Source organism: Apium graveolens, chromosome 10, assembly GCF_009905375.1.
Source record: "Apium graveolens cultivar Ventura chromosome 10, ASM990537v1, whole genome shotgun sequence".
NCBI lineage: Eukaryota > Viridiplantae > Streptophyta > Magnoliopsida > Apiales > Apiaceae > Apium > Apium graveolens.
In genome coordinates, this window is record NC_133656.1 from 132,603,765 (window position 1) to 132,617,313 (window position 13,549).

The 13,549-nt window shown below is 33.4% G+C and overlaps 2 protein-coding genes and 1 long non-coding RNA gene across 4 annotated transcripts; 1 reads left to right on the forward strand and 2 right to left on the reverse strand.

Moving 5' to 3' along the window:
* Window positions 1–622: 622 nt before the first annotated feature.
* Window positions 623–5,112, forward strand: LOC141689993 (type I inositol polyphosphate 5-phosphatase 4-like). 2 transcript variants are annotated; one of them, XM_074494554.1, is made up of 12 exons: window positions 624–1,268; window positions 1,364–1,454; window positions 1,804–1,872; window positions 2,026–2,110; window positions 2,199–2,303; window positions 2,392–3,007; window positions 3,101–3,294; window positions 3,414–3,522; window positions 3,603–3,751; window positions 3,867–4,204; window positions 4,590–4,717; window positions 4,799–5,112. In XM_074494554.1, the coding sequence occupies exons 1-10, from the start codon at window positions 1,239–1,241 to the stop codon at window positions 4,090–4,092; spliced, it is 1,674 nt and encodes a 557-aa protein (XP_074350655.1). In that variant the 5' UTR covers window positions 624–1,238; the 3' UTR covers window positions 4,093–4,204; window positions 4,590–4,717; window positions 4,799–5,112. The 2 variants fall into 2 exon arrangements, with proteins under 2 accessions (XP_074350656.1, XP_074350655.1); XM_074494555.1 differs by lacking the exons at window positions 4,590–4,717; window positions 4,799–5,112 and adding an exon at window positions 4,308–4,582 and having other exon boundaries at window positions 623–1,268.
* A 1,555-nt stretch (window positions 5,113–6,667) lies between these two features.
* On the reverse strand, window positions 6,668–8,406 carry LOC141692767 (uncharacterized). Its single transcript, XR_012562904.1, has 2 exons — window positions 8,133–8,406; window positions 6,668–7,095 (listed from the first exon to the last, which is right to left on the reverse strand). It is a non-coding gene; the product is annotated as an uncharacterized LOC141692767 (long non-coding RNA).
* Window positions 8,407–10,933: 2,527 nt separating this feature from the next.
* LOC141693899 (FCS-Like Zinc finger 2-like) lies at window positions 10,934–12,739 on the reverse strand. Its single transcript, XM_074499086.1, has 2 exons — window positions 12,395–12,739; window positions 10,934–11,667 (listed from the first exon to the last, which is right to left on the reverse strand). The coding sequence occupies exons 1-2, from the start codon at window positions 12,637–12,639 to the stop codon at window positions 11,571–11,573; spliced, it is 342 nt and encodes a 113-aa protein (XP_074355187.1). The 5' UTR covers window positions 12,640–12,739; the 3' UTR covers window positions 10,934–11,570.
* Window positions 12,740–13,549: the final 810 nt, after the last annotated feature.

A 13,549-nucleotide genomic window follows, 5' to 3' on the forward strand; every position in this document is an offset into this window, starting at 1 on the left:
CGATTTTGAGAATAGAAATGCTAATTTACATTCGTGTGTTTCTTGGAGTTGGAAGTAGGCAATTTTGCATATGCCATGCACTACAAAACATAAATCTGTACTCTAGCTTCTTCCGTCTCCTCTATAATTCTATACATACATATTTATTTAGATGTATAATTTTTCTTTTCTCGTTTGTGTATTCACTGCACTAGGCAACACAACACTGGTTCCCTGCTAAATTTTGATCACAATTTACTCTTTTCCAGATGTTTCTTGTAATCTAATTTAAATTTTATCTAATATCTCAATATTATATGAAAAATGTCACCTTCACATGTATATTTTATTATTGTTGTGCAATATTTTAAAACTTTAGATAGTAGTTTCAATAAATTTTAGAAGATATGATAATTTACCAACACCATCAAACACCCATCCACTTGTAAAAATAAGTTAAGAAAACATATGATATAAGATGTATTAGTGCAAACACCAAAAATGTTACCTCATTTTCTTTATCTCTAGTTTGTCTTTACTTTTATTAATTTTCTGACAAAAGGACAGGGAGATTGTATACAGATTTATGTTACATAAAATTTATGAGGGTGTGTGTAAACTGTGACATACCTTTGTCACCCTCTCTTCTCAAGCTTTAGATCACATACTCACACTATTTACTACTACTTCCCTTGTACTACTTGATTTCACTTGCATTAACACAACACACACACACTCAGAGAGAGAGAGAGACACACACACACACACAAAAGCCTATAGCTAAGGCCAAAGGAAAAAAAGAGCTTCTTAAACTCATGCACCTTTATTTATTCTCTTTCAAATTTTATCACTGTTGTTCTAATAACAAGGTTTTGAGGTTTTATGTCTCCTGCATTGTCTTCATTTACCACCACTAGAATCTTATACTATTACTTGTACACACTACTCTTGAATCTTGAGTCCTTGTCCTACTCTTTTTGTTTCCTATAACAATTTCTTGATATTCTTGATTCCTTGTCGTAAAATAAATAAAAATCCCAACTTGGAGTATGGTTCTTTTAATTTGACTCTTGTTTTGCTTACCCAAAAAAACAAATCTTGAAACTGGAGTTTTGTTTGGTTTCATGTTAACTGGCCTTCCTCTTTAAAACCTGACAAAACAGTGTGATATATCTTCTGTGTTTTTAAAAAATTTATAGCAACTACTTTTCCCATTTGTTGAAGAAACGCCTATGATTTATGTATGAAGTTGCGGAAGAATGAGATATGGGAACTCCAAGAAAAGCAAGGTTTGTTTGAAAAAATGCCTAATTTCTTCTTTTGTCACCTTTAAATTGAATTTGCGGGGATGCTTATTACTAAAATTTTGTATTGGTTGTTCAAGAATTCATGGCCTAAAGCATTGGTCAAGAAATGGTTCAATATCAAGAGTAAAGCTGATGATTTTTATGCTGATGAAAGTATTGTTCATGAAGGTGATTGCTTCACATTAATCTCATTTATATACCAGTTTATCATGTGTGATGATTTACTCGTTTAAAATTTGGTGACTTGCTGTTCCATAATCTACATCAATCACTGCTTTTTTGGTACTAAAAACAATATGAATTATATCTGAATCAGTCACTTTTGTTTGTGGATTGAGAGTTGCTCTTTGTTTTCTTCCCCTTTTTCGATATGCAAAGATATTGTTTTTACTACCTTTGGGTCTACACCATATTCTCTTTGTTTGTTTGAGGTGTTTTTGAACATGTGGCTTGATGCAATAGCAATACCCTGAAAAGTTGATCGCAGCTCGTAACTAATTACATTTATTTTTTTCAGGCAGTGATGAAGAATGGAGCAACAATTTATCAAGGAGAGAAGCATGCAGTATGGAGAAAAGCAGAACAGGTTAACTGTCAGATATTCATTTTTTCTTTGGTCCACAAACCACACACTAGTTATTTTGACATATCCAGACTTATCAAGTAGAAAGGATAAACAAAGTAGTCTGCTTTTTTTTGCATCTTGATTGATTGATCTTCCTTCTTTTTTCTCCGTTAGAGAGATTAAGGAGGCATTCTGAGTATGTACCGCGAAGTAAGATTGATCTTGATGCTGCCCAAGTCACAGATGTCCAAAATTATAGGTATAATTTTAATTTATTTTCTCTATTATTTGGTGGTATTGTTGCGAGTATTGGTTACTATTGCCTTCCTCTATCAATGAAACTTCAGGATCTTTGTAGCTACATGGAATGTGGCTGGAAAATCACCTCCAAGTTATTTAAGTCTTGAAGACTGGCTACACACTTCGCCTCCAGCTGACATTTACGTTCTTGGGTGAGTTTGAAATTTCATATTGTGTCCACATTTTTATTTGATATCTGTAGTTGTTGTTTAGAATTTTATTGGTCCCATTTACATATAGGTTTCAAGAGATAGTTCCCTTAAATGCTGGTAATGTGTTGGGCACCGAAGACAATGGCCCAGCTAGGAAATGGTTAGCACTCATCCGAAAGACTTTGAATAATCTTCCTGGAACTAGTGGCAGTTACAACCCACCCTCACCAGTTCCTGACCCAATTGTGGAATTAGAAGCAGACTTTGAAGGATCAACAAGACCAAAGGCCTCATCTTTTCTTCAACGTCATTCCTTCCAATCTAGTCGTAGCATGAGAATGATGGGCAACGACATGTCAATGCCACAACCTCGGCTTGATCGTCGATTCAGTGTCTGTGACAGGATTATGTTGGGGCAGAGAACATGTGAATATGACCCAAATGTAATATGGAGTGGCAACTACGATGAGATAAATGATGATCCCCCCTGCAGTATTCACTATTCGCCAATGTCATACACTGAATCTACCTGTATGGAGGATAGAGATAGATATCAAGTAAACTCTGGATACTGTTTAGTTGCCAGCAAACAGATGGTTGGGATTTTTCTCACAGTATGGGTGAAGAGTGATCTGAGGGATAATGTTCGTAACATGAAAGTGTCTTGTGTAGGTAGAGGATTGATGGGTTATCTTGGAAACAAGGTATATCCTGTGCTTTGTGCAAAAGCCTAAAGAACATCGTAACAAAACCTTTGTTGAATTCAGGTTTAACATTAACAACCTTATGTCTTACAGGGTTCCATATCAATTAGCATGTCTTTGCACCAAACGAGCTTCTGCTTCATCTGTAGTCATTTAACCTCTGGGCAAAAGGAAGGTGATGAAGTGAGGAGAAACTCTGATGTCTTGGAAATTTTAAGAAAAACGAGATTTCCACGAGTTCTTGGCATGGGGGAGAACAAATCTCCTGAAACAATTCTTGAGCACGAGTAAGGCCCTTATCTAGAAGTTATAGACCGTCCTTAATCATACTTTAGTAGTTATTAGAACTTTAGTAGTTAATAGGTTTATTCTACATTCTTAATCATACTGGCATCCATCCGTGTAGTCGAATTTTATGGCTTGGGGATCTGAACTATCGGATTGCACTGTCATACCGTTCTGCTAAGGCCCTTGTCGAGATGCATAATTGGAGGGCTTTGTTAGAAAATGACCAGGTAACTTTCGCAAGTTAATACATGAAATGTTTTAAGCATTTTGAAGTTTCGTTTGGATTTATATATTTTGTATTTCTCAGCTTCGAGTAGAGCAAAGTAGAGGGCATGTGTTCGAGGGGTGGAATGAAGGGAGTATATATTTTCCTCCTACTTATAAATATTCTGATAACTCAGACAGATACGCAGGGGATGATAGGCACCCAAGAGAAAAACGAAGGACGCCGGCATGGTAAGACTTATCTGTAGTCCATGGAACTGTGACGATTTAAATTAATGTAAGAAGAGAAATATTGTGACCATAGTATATCTATTTGAAAACTAATACTGCAATTTCATGTGCAAAGGTGTGATCGCATATTGTGGTACGGTAGAGGTCTGCATCAAGTGTCTTATGTTCGTGGGGAGTCTCGTTTTTCGGATCACAGACCAGTTTATAGCATATTCTTGGCAGAGGTTGAGTCTGTTAATCCTAGTAGAATCAAGAAAAGCATGAGTTGCTCCAATTCCCGAGTTGAGGTAGAAGAGCTACTTCCATACACTAATGGATATGGAGATCTGAATTTCTTATGAAGAAGACCGGCATCTCATGAAATTTTTCGCCATGATAAAGATCATGCAAAATCACAGAAACTTTCCGCCTGTGCTTTCAAGAACACAGAAGTGTAACAACACAGCATAGCAGGTAATGTCCAATTACTAACACTAGAGAAGCATCTAATTTATAATTGGTTTTAGTAAGATTCATGCAACTCTTACTTACCCATCACTGGTATTCACTTGCACAGTTAATGTTACTATTGAATTGTGTAAACCATGGATTCAGCTGATCGTTCCGTTAGTTTTTTTAATATTCTAAGGTCAATCTTTTTTATAACATATATCATATCATTGTAAGTTTTCTTCTGGTATTTCAGTCATGTCTATTGTTTGTCTTCACTTTACACATGCAGGTTCGGCCAGCAACGTGTTTCTCATTTTCTTTCCCTGCTATTTACTTTGTTATACGGTGAATAATAAACTTAATCTAAATTTACAGCCTTCTAACTTCTTTCATGTTTTCTCCACAGATGCCAAAATAGTAACTTTCCAAGAACTGCTGAAATTGCTATCCTAAAAAAACTCACAAAATTTTGATCAGCAACTCCTATTCAATCACCTTCCAGTTAAAACATCGTTTCCAACTCTGGTTAACTAGGTGAGTAAACATAATTAGATTTTATTTTTACTCGTCATCTGGATTAGTTGTATGATAAAACTTTCTAGCTGGTTTTTGCAGGACGGGTAGCTGTTGATGTACATTAACTCCTTCGTGGACACACAAACATGTAGATTGTTTTGGATGAATTGACATTACATATATTAAGAAAATATAGGTAGGATACAAAATAAATATTATTAGAAAGGCCGAATCCAGTACCAAATCCCGTTATATAGGTTGCACTCAGTGCACAACTCTCCCTTGTTAGGGTCTAGTAAATATAATTATCTTGTTGCGAACGCAGACATCGAGGTGATGTTGAATATGAAGCTTCTTTTACTGTTACTGAAAAGATGAAATTTTACTGAAAAGGAAAAGGGATTTCCTGTTAATGGTCTCTCAAGTTTCGTTCCTGTTATGCATCTTCTTTTAGCATAATCTGAAATTAAAGCTGTGAAGTAAAGCATATATCACCTTGCACTTTCTTTGATGCATGCCAGGTTCTTAAAATCGAATGTATTTTGGAGGGACTTAGATTTGAAAACTTGGTTGCCCCTGTCAGTATACTCTGCATCTTTACTTTCTACACTCTAATAGTCTACTTGATGCATATTCTTTCTGATATACATGAACCTTCACTATTGAAGGATGGATTTTTAACTTCTATCTGTTGTGATCTGTTTCTACTCTCTAGTTCTCACGAGTCACAACAGATAAGCTTATTTCCTCTAATAAAAGCTTATTTACAAAACTGAAGAAACTGATTTAACAAAATCAGTTTTCAAGAAAATCATCGTAGCTAATAACTACCCGCAGATCATTTATTCTTTTCGATAACAAATTGTTTAACATTCTTTGATCAGTCATAATAAATGGTTAAGAATTTGTCAATCTAATATGACTAGCAGTTAAAGATATGATACATTACGGCAATCGACCATAATTCTGTATTCGAAAAAAAACCAAGAAAAAATCCCGGTATTTTGAATACAAGAAAAAGAAAAATGTCACTTTCTACCAAAATTGAATTCAAGGCATTTGTTACCTTGACCTCAAACATTTGAAACTACCAATAATTGGATGAACAAAGAAGAAAGAAGGAAATTTGGAGAAAAAACTGAAAATGCAGGGTCCTCTGAAACTTCAGAAGGGCCTGGGGTGGCAGAGATGCAACTAGTCTTTCCATAAACAGTACACATCAGAAACAGAGTCCTAAAATTGCAATTATTGGTCTACATGAATACATCTCTACTCTACTTGATATTTTGACATTTTTTGTAAAATATAAAATTGAGTAACTTAAGAATTAAATACACAAATTTAATTATGAAAGATAAAAGAAAACACACTTAATAAAAGGAAAGAGAGGTTACATTTTTTATCTTAAGTTTATGAAAACGCAAAATTAGTGTTCTAGAGTGGCTAACCTGGGATTTACGTATCCCCATTCCCCGATTATTATACCACAGGACCTTTTAAATTTCTGTGCCACCACCGGACTTCAATTCGAGACAGCGACACCTGAACCATTTTACAAGCAACACAATAATGGACGTAGAAAATGATATTCTGAAGTGGAAGTTTGGATCACTAAGAAACACAAAACTAATTTTTATTTTTTACACAAGGCAGAACCAATACTGTATCCAAGTCAAATACCGTAAATCAACTTGATGTACTGCCCAAAATTGTTAAAGATGCAATGCAAACATGTACTAGAATGCGTGCATCTCGTCAACCACAGTACCCAGCTAACCAATTTGATTGAAGAAGAAGAATAGCTCAAATCATGCACACATGAGAAGTTTTTAAATACATAATCCACCAGATGTCTCTCACTTTAAAAAGTAGCATTTATGTACACAAGTAACACAACTCATAAAAATAGAAGTTACCAACAATTACTTGCTTATCTAGTCAAAATAAATGTTGGCTTTCACTTGATAATAATACAAGTACTTCCAAACATTCAACTGAGTTGAGATCAATAATAAACATAGTTTACTTACTTATTAAACCAGCAAACTTAAATTGTAGTAAACCAGTAAAATAAACTGTAACAACCCATAGAAGTCTACCATTAAAGACCTACCCTATTTCCTAAATCCAACTAGAAAGCACCTTGGGCTAAAGTGCGGGCCATTCAGAAAAATTTGACAGCTTTGCACCGTTACAATTAAAATACTAAAATCTGCAGACTGGAATATATATATATATAAATACATCTTGATGTTTTAGTAAAAACACACTTCAAAGTGCAAACTGTGCAATTCTTCTCTTAATCCGACACTTTCCGTTTTCGGGTTTGCTTCTCCTTCCCCTTGTCCACTATAATCTGGCTCTCACGACAAAGAGGAGTGCAGAACGCATGCTCACTGCATTGCAATATACACACTCCAACAAATTAGAACTGCAAGAATTTTATTTCGTTCTCTAGCATGAGGAACCTAAAAAGAAAGCGTCAAAACTACAGCATATAAGCAAATGAGCAGCCAACTTACAGATCCTTCATATAAGCTTTGCACGTATTTGTGAAGGCTAGCATACTCTTAAAATATTGAGCTATCATGTGTCCCAAAACATGGACTAGTTTATCTTTAACTACCAAAGCGTGACACATGGACGAATCAGAAGATCCAGTTTATCCAATGGATCGACCTTGTCGAGATCAAGGATAAGAAACAAAGTTTATAATTTTGCCATCACTCACATCTTCAAATTTAAGAAAATAGCCTAATATTAACTTTGAAAAAATTAGATGGATAGTTTACAAACATCAAATCAATACCTATTCATTTCCTTTTACTTTGTTCAGATACAGCAATATTTCATAGATGACATCAATTTTAAAGCTAAAACACAATATAGAAAAAAAGAAGTATAGGTGTCATTTCAGCTTAATATGATAGGACCTTCATCAAACACATCTAGTTACTGATTTTTTTTACCTAAGTTCTATGGACGCATTAATAAAATTATAACAAAAACTACCAAACAAATACTAAATGTACTACACTGATTACGCTTACTAAGGTGACACCTATTATTCCACACAAAACAATCAACAAGTTGAAAGTCCAAAAAGATTAAAAAGGTAAAAACTTATTGTAATCACGACAAAACTAAATTTCCAATAAATACTCGTAAATATTTAGACATACATAAATAATGTCACACAGCAAGTCGATTACAGAGTAACTACTAATTTTTCGGTAATAAGGTGAAATCACCTGCATCAAACAGGATACACAATCAAACATAATACTCACATTACGGCACAACAAATATAAGTCAATCAGAAAAAATCTATTAATTTAAACAAAGACTACCACTCCGACAAGTTTAACGAGAACAAAGTGAAGTTACACACACGATATAAGATAAAACGAAAGACGGAGAGTTATAGCACTACCTATACGTAAACACCTCCATATCCCCAAAAATCCTGCTACTACAATAAAAGCATTTCTCGAGAAATCCTCCGTAACCATGGCGCCCAACATTGCGATGTTGATCGTAGTTGATGACGTCAGTACCAGCTAATTTTGAAGATGTTCCGATGCGTGATCGTTTTACCATTTTAATTAGGGTTTGAGAGTTTGAAATTAGGGCTTTTGATTTGGGGATTTTGAGCCAAGTTTATTCAGCTTACGCTATTGTGGTAGTATTTATACTCTTTGTGGACCCACCCGGGTAATTTGTATTTTATTTGATTTATGAATCTTTTTTAATCGGGTTGTTTTTACAATGATAGGATAAAGTAAATTATTTTCTTTATATTTTTTTTGCGTAAATGGATGTATTTCTAATTGATTCTTAGGATAATTTTTTAATAGAAAATATTAGGGAAAACAAAATTTTGGCAAAAAGTTTTATATACTTTTTTTTTTAATTTTGACTAAATTTTTGTATAAAAGATATTCTATATCTTGATATATACTCCATAAAATGGATAAATTGATTTAATTTTATATTGAATAGAAAAACATTGTGCATTTGGCACTTATCCGGTAAACAATAGTTTTAAGTAGTTGAAATTCAGCTCAATTCATAGCTGAATCCAATTGGATTATTGGATTAGATTCACTTCTCATACGCAAAATTATTCTTAACCAAGCTGTGTTCTTCTTCTTCAGGTGCATTTGCATTGTGAACGCTCCGTATCAAAATATGTTTCCCATTTTGACTTTTGTCACTGTTCACGTTAAGCGATTAACTATTAATTTACGATTAATCTATAAGATCAAACATAATCATGAGTGATCTTATTGTATTCGTGTTTATGAGTACTTTAATACAGTGAAGTTTTTATATTTAATATTAATATAAAATTAAAGATATTAACAATCAAAAATGTAATGGGAAAAGTATTTAGAGACGGAGGGAGTAATATTTTAAAACTATGCAACGATATTATTTCTTTCTATTGCACGGGAAACTTATATACAACCCGTCAAAACAGAAGCAGATGATGAGCAATCAAATTCAGATCCTTCATATCATCTACCTACTTATTAGCACAGTCTTTTAGAACATCGCTATCAGTCTCTAAGCTGCTGCATATCGGAGATATGTGTCTAACTTGGACTAGTTTATCTAAACAAGCCACTTAAAACATCATTTTCAACTCTGGTTAACTAGCTGACAAATATGTTTATTATTTTGGATAAATTGGCATTACATACATTAGAAATATACAAATAGGACACAGAATAAATATTATTCATTGCAAAGGCCGAACCCGATTATGCACAAGAAACATATTTTTAGGGAAGGATATATCTACTGATGGTTCTCTACTGAAGTGCTATTGCAGAGGAAAATTGAATGACATGGCACTAGATCTATTTAAGAAGATAGATAAATGCAACTTTTTGGTCAAAGGGATGAAGAACAGACACGTCCCTCTGAGGATCATTATCTGTACTTGTTTAAAAGATATTGAGGCAGTGGAAAGGGTTTTTGAGGAGATAAGGTATAAAAATGGAGAGGTGCAATCTGATTGAATTTGGACAGCATTTAGTAACCTGGAAGTAGCTAGGCTGGTGCTGGACTATATGAGAAAGCCGAATCAACTCTTAGAAAATTAGAGGAAGACAATTGAAAGATGAGGAAACACTGTGGCCCAGAACCATTTCATAACCTAATAAGCTTGTATGCTGGAACCTCTAATCTAATTAAGATTTTAAAATCTGGAAGCACCTTGACGTTTAAAGTAACAACCAGAGTACTCTAGCAATGCTCAAGGCATTTGCCGGATTGGACAATGTTGATGGCTTTAGATCGTTTAATATTACATAATTTAACCCTCTGATTCTTAAAGTTTAACCCTAAAATTTATCAGGAAAAGAAATATAAAACGAACTAAAAGAGAGTTTAAACAACTTAGAGAAGATAACAATTATATCAACCATAACAAATGCACACAAGAACATAAGGACCAGACAACATGACATAATTTGTATCATTATAATGGAGAAATCTCGATGATGGGAACATAAAGATAATATGATCATAATGCAGCGATACACATGGTAAAATTCTTCCAGTTTTATAAATAGGAAGTCAGAACAAACCAACCACCTAAACAGAGACGACAACCATAAACTAACCAACTAACCAAACAGTAAAGCTAATTGTTCCAGTAAACCAACCAAAAAAAAAACCTTTTGCAGAAGCCAGAAAATTACCTGTTGCTTACACGATGAATCTTCTTCATCTAAATCACCATAGAAAATTCTTCTTCTTCAGAGCTGTCGTCAGTGGAAGCAACTTCCTGAATTATTCTTTCTGCATCCAGATGGTCCATATAGCAGATGCAAACTTTTAACGACTGTGGATTTAAACGGCTTCGTTTTCATTTAAAACTCCACCACTGAAAGAAAAGGCAGTTTCCAAAGCCTGTCTTACTACCCTGGGGTGGCAGAGATGCAACTGGTCTTTAAGGGTCAGATACAGAGTCCAAAAATTGGAAATTATAGCCCTACATCTCTTACACAGAAATTATTCATCCATTATATAACACAGGACCTTCCAAATTTCTATAGTACCCAGACTTCAATTTATGACAGCTGACACCATAACCATTTTAGAAGCAACACAAGTACAAAAATGCAAGTGAAAAAGTGTATATTCTGGAAAGTACAGGCCAACAAATTATAGAACCTGTTCATTTTTTTTACTATTTAGTCTTTACAAAGTTTTTAGGTTACATGGAAGATCAACAAAGGGAACCTAGAACCAATTGAACGTCAAAATACATTAGTACAGTTCCTTTATAAATCGAGGAGAACAAGTAAAAACCATAAGAAAAGGTAGGGGGTGAGAGGGGGTTAGCAACAAAAAACAATCTGGTAAGAGATGAAAGGACGCCCCAACACCTTGAGCTTAAATTAATCATTAATACATTGTATGTCTATAGTCTAGTTAAAATAAATGATGGCTTTGACTTGTATTAACACCCAGATATAATGTAAGTATATGCATATAATTATAAGCGTTTCAGAACATCCAAGAGATTTGAGATAGATAACAAAACATAATTCAATTACCTAAAAATCGAGCAAAGTGAATTGTACTAAACCAGCATAATATATAGTACCAAACCCATTAAAGTCAACCATTCAATACCTATTCTTAATCCAACTAAAAAGCACCTTGGGCTTAAATGCAACCATTCAATACATATTCTTAATCCAACTAAAAAGCACTTTCCACTTAAATGCAAAAAAATCTGAAAAAATTGGCAAACTTTATACCATTACAATAGAAAAGACTAACAGCTAGAGGCCGAATATATATTATCTTGATGTTTTAGTCAAAAACGCCTTTACACTGTGATTTTCTTCTCTTAGTTTAACATTTTCCGTTTTCCAATAAGCTTTTCCTTTGCCTCGTCCTCTGTAATCTGGATCCCACGACAGTCAGGAGTGCAGAACGCATTCTCACTGCATCACATTATAAACAGTAAATAATTTAGAACTGCAACCATTCTACTTCTTTCTCTTGTACGATGAACTTAAACAGAAGAGAACACGTTAAATATAAAAGCATATAAACAAATGAGCAATCAACTTACAAATCCTTCATTTAGGCGTTACTAATTTATCTTACCTTAACTTGTATGGACCAATTCTCCAAATTCTTACAAAATCACAAAACAAAATATTAAATATACAACCACTAATACTAAAACGAAAGCAAACTATATTATCACTTATACTTTTAATAAATACACATATCTCCATATATATAAAACTAGTATAATGACAATTAATAAAAGTTTTTCGATAACAAACTATAATATAACCGAAATAACAAATATCATCTAATCATTAGAACTAAAATAAGCCCTCCACATATATTAGTCCCAAAGCAACCAAAAAACGAGAAACTAGGACAAATTGAACATATATTAGTCCCAAAGAAACCAAACAAACGACAAACTAGTACGAATTCAATAACGGGCAATGGCATCAAATAGAATAAAAAATTAAACAACATAGAACTCATCATAACCATAAACCTTCAACAAATACTCACATTACATACATCAAGTCAATCACAATTAATAAAACTACTAAAACACGATACAAATTTTTCGATAATAACTAATAATCACAAACAAAAATATAAATAAAAATTAAAAAGAAAAAAGGAATTTGAGCATTTTACCTATACATATACACAGGTATATTCTCGGAAAGCCTCCTCTTACAACGAAAGCATTGCTCGAGAAACACTCCGATTCGATCAATTCCATAACCAACAAAATCAGCACTCTTAGGAGACTCCAGGCTGAAAACTACATTACTAAGAGGTCCAGTCATTTCCGCCGAGCTATGCTGTCGCGGCGAGGCAACGTAGTTAATGACGTCGGTGTCGACTAGAGTCGTGCCGATTCGAGTTCGCTTCACCATTTTTAATTAAAGCCGTCGACAGATAAAATCAGGGTTTCAGCTTTGGGGTTTTGGGGTTTTTTTTGAGTATTTATAGTGTTTGTGGTCCCCGATTCCATATTTTATTATTACCTACTGATTTTATGATTAGGACTAGGACTAGGACTAGGACTAGGACTAGGAGTATCATTTTTATCGCGTGTTTACTTTTTACGGTTGGTTTTGATGGTAATAAACAAATTTACAGTTGTGCATAGAACAAAAATCTTGGGTATAAAAACATTGAATTTTATGGTATACTTTTTGTTTTTTCAATAAAAATATTTTATTTTGGGTGAAAACTAATCTATGATTATTCTTATAAAGCTTATAATATTTTTTTTTAATATAGTAAGGGTATGAATTTTTTATTTGAAGTATACTTAATTATTTATTAAAAATAAAGTTATTATTATTCATCTAAAAAGAGAGTGACGAGATTATCTATATTTATAATAATAATATATTTTTTTGTCGGATATAATAATAATATACTGTAATTGAAATAACTATAAGTTATTAAATTGATATCCAAAATGCTTCAAGTCATATACACTAGTTGACCATAAATTAATTAATAATGCTGAACTTTGATTCTTATTAAAAATGGAATTTCGAAGACTCTTATCCTTTGGCACTCTTATCCTATCCTAATTGTGGTTATCCTCATTTTTACCCGCACATCGGGATGATACGGAGACAATCCATATATTTCGTAATCTCATTATATACATCTGGTGGCTTGTACTTGAGATAGGATTGTTAATATCCGCTTCGATCTCATCCGATCCGAAATTAATTAAATGGATATGCATTTTCTAAAACAAAATTCTTTAAAAAAAAATTGATCCAATAAATATATGATATAAATTTAATACGATCTGATCCTATA

Bases quoted from the DNA above. Each gene is read 5' to 3' on its own strand.
- LOC141689993 (XM_074494555.1), top strand. From the start codon at position 1,239: ATGAGATATGGGAACTCCAAGAAAAGCAAG. The intron at 1,455-1,803 runs GTGATTGCTTCA...TATTTTTTTCAG, and splicing joins TGAAAGTATTGTTCATGAAG to GCAGTGATGAAGAATGGAGC. The intron at 3,295-3,413 runs GTAAGGCCCTTA...CCATCCGTGTAG, and splicing joins GAAACAATTCTTGAGCACGA to TCGAATTTTATGGCTTGGGG.
- LOC141693899 (XM_074499086.1), bottom strand. From the start codon at position 12,639: ATGGTGAAGCGAACTCGAATCGGCACGACTCTAGTCGACACCGACGTC. The intron at 11,668-12,394 runs GTAAAATGCTCA...AATGTGATGCAG, and splicing joins ATACCTGTGTATATGTATAG to TGAGAATGCGTTCTGCACTC.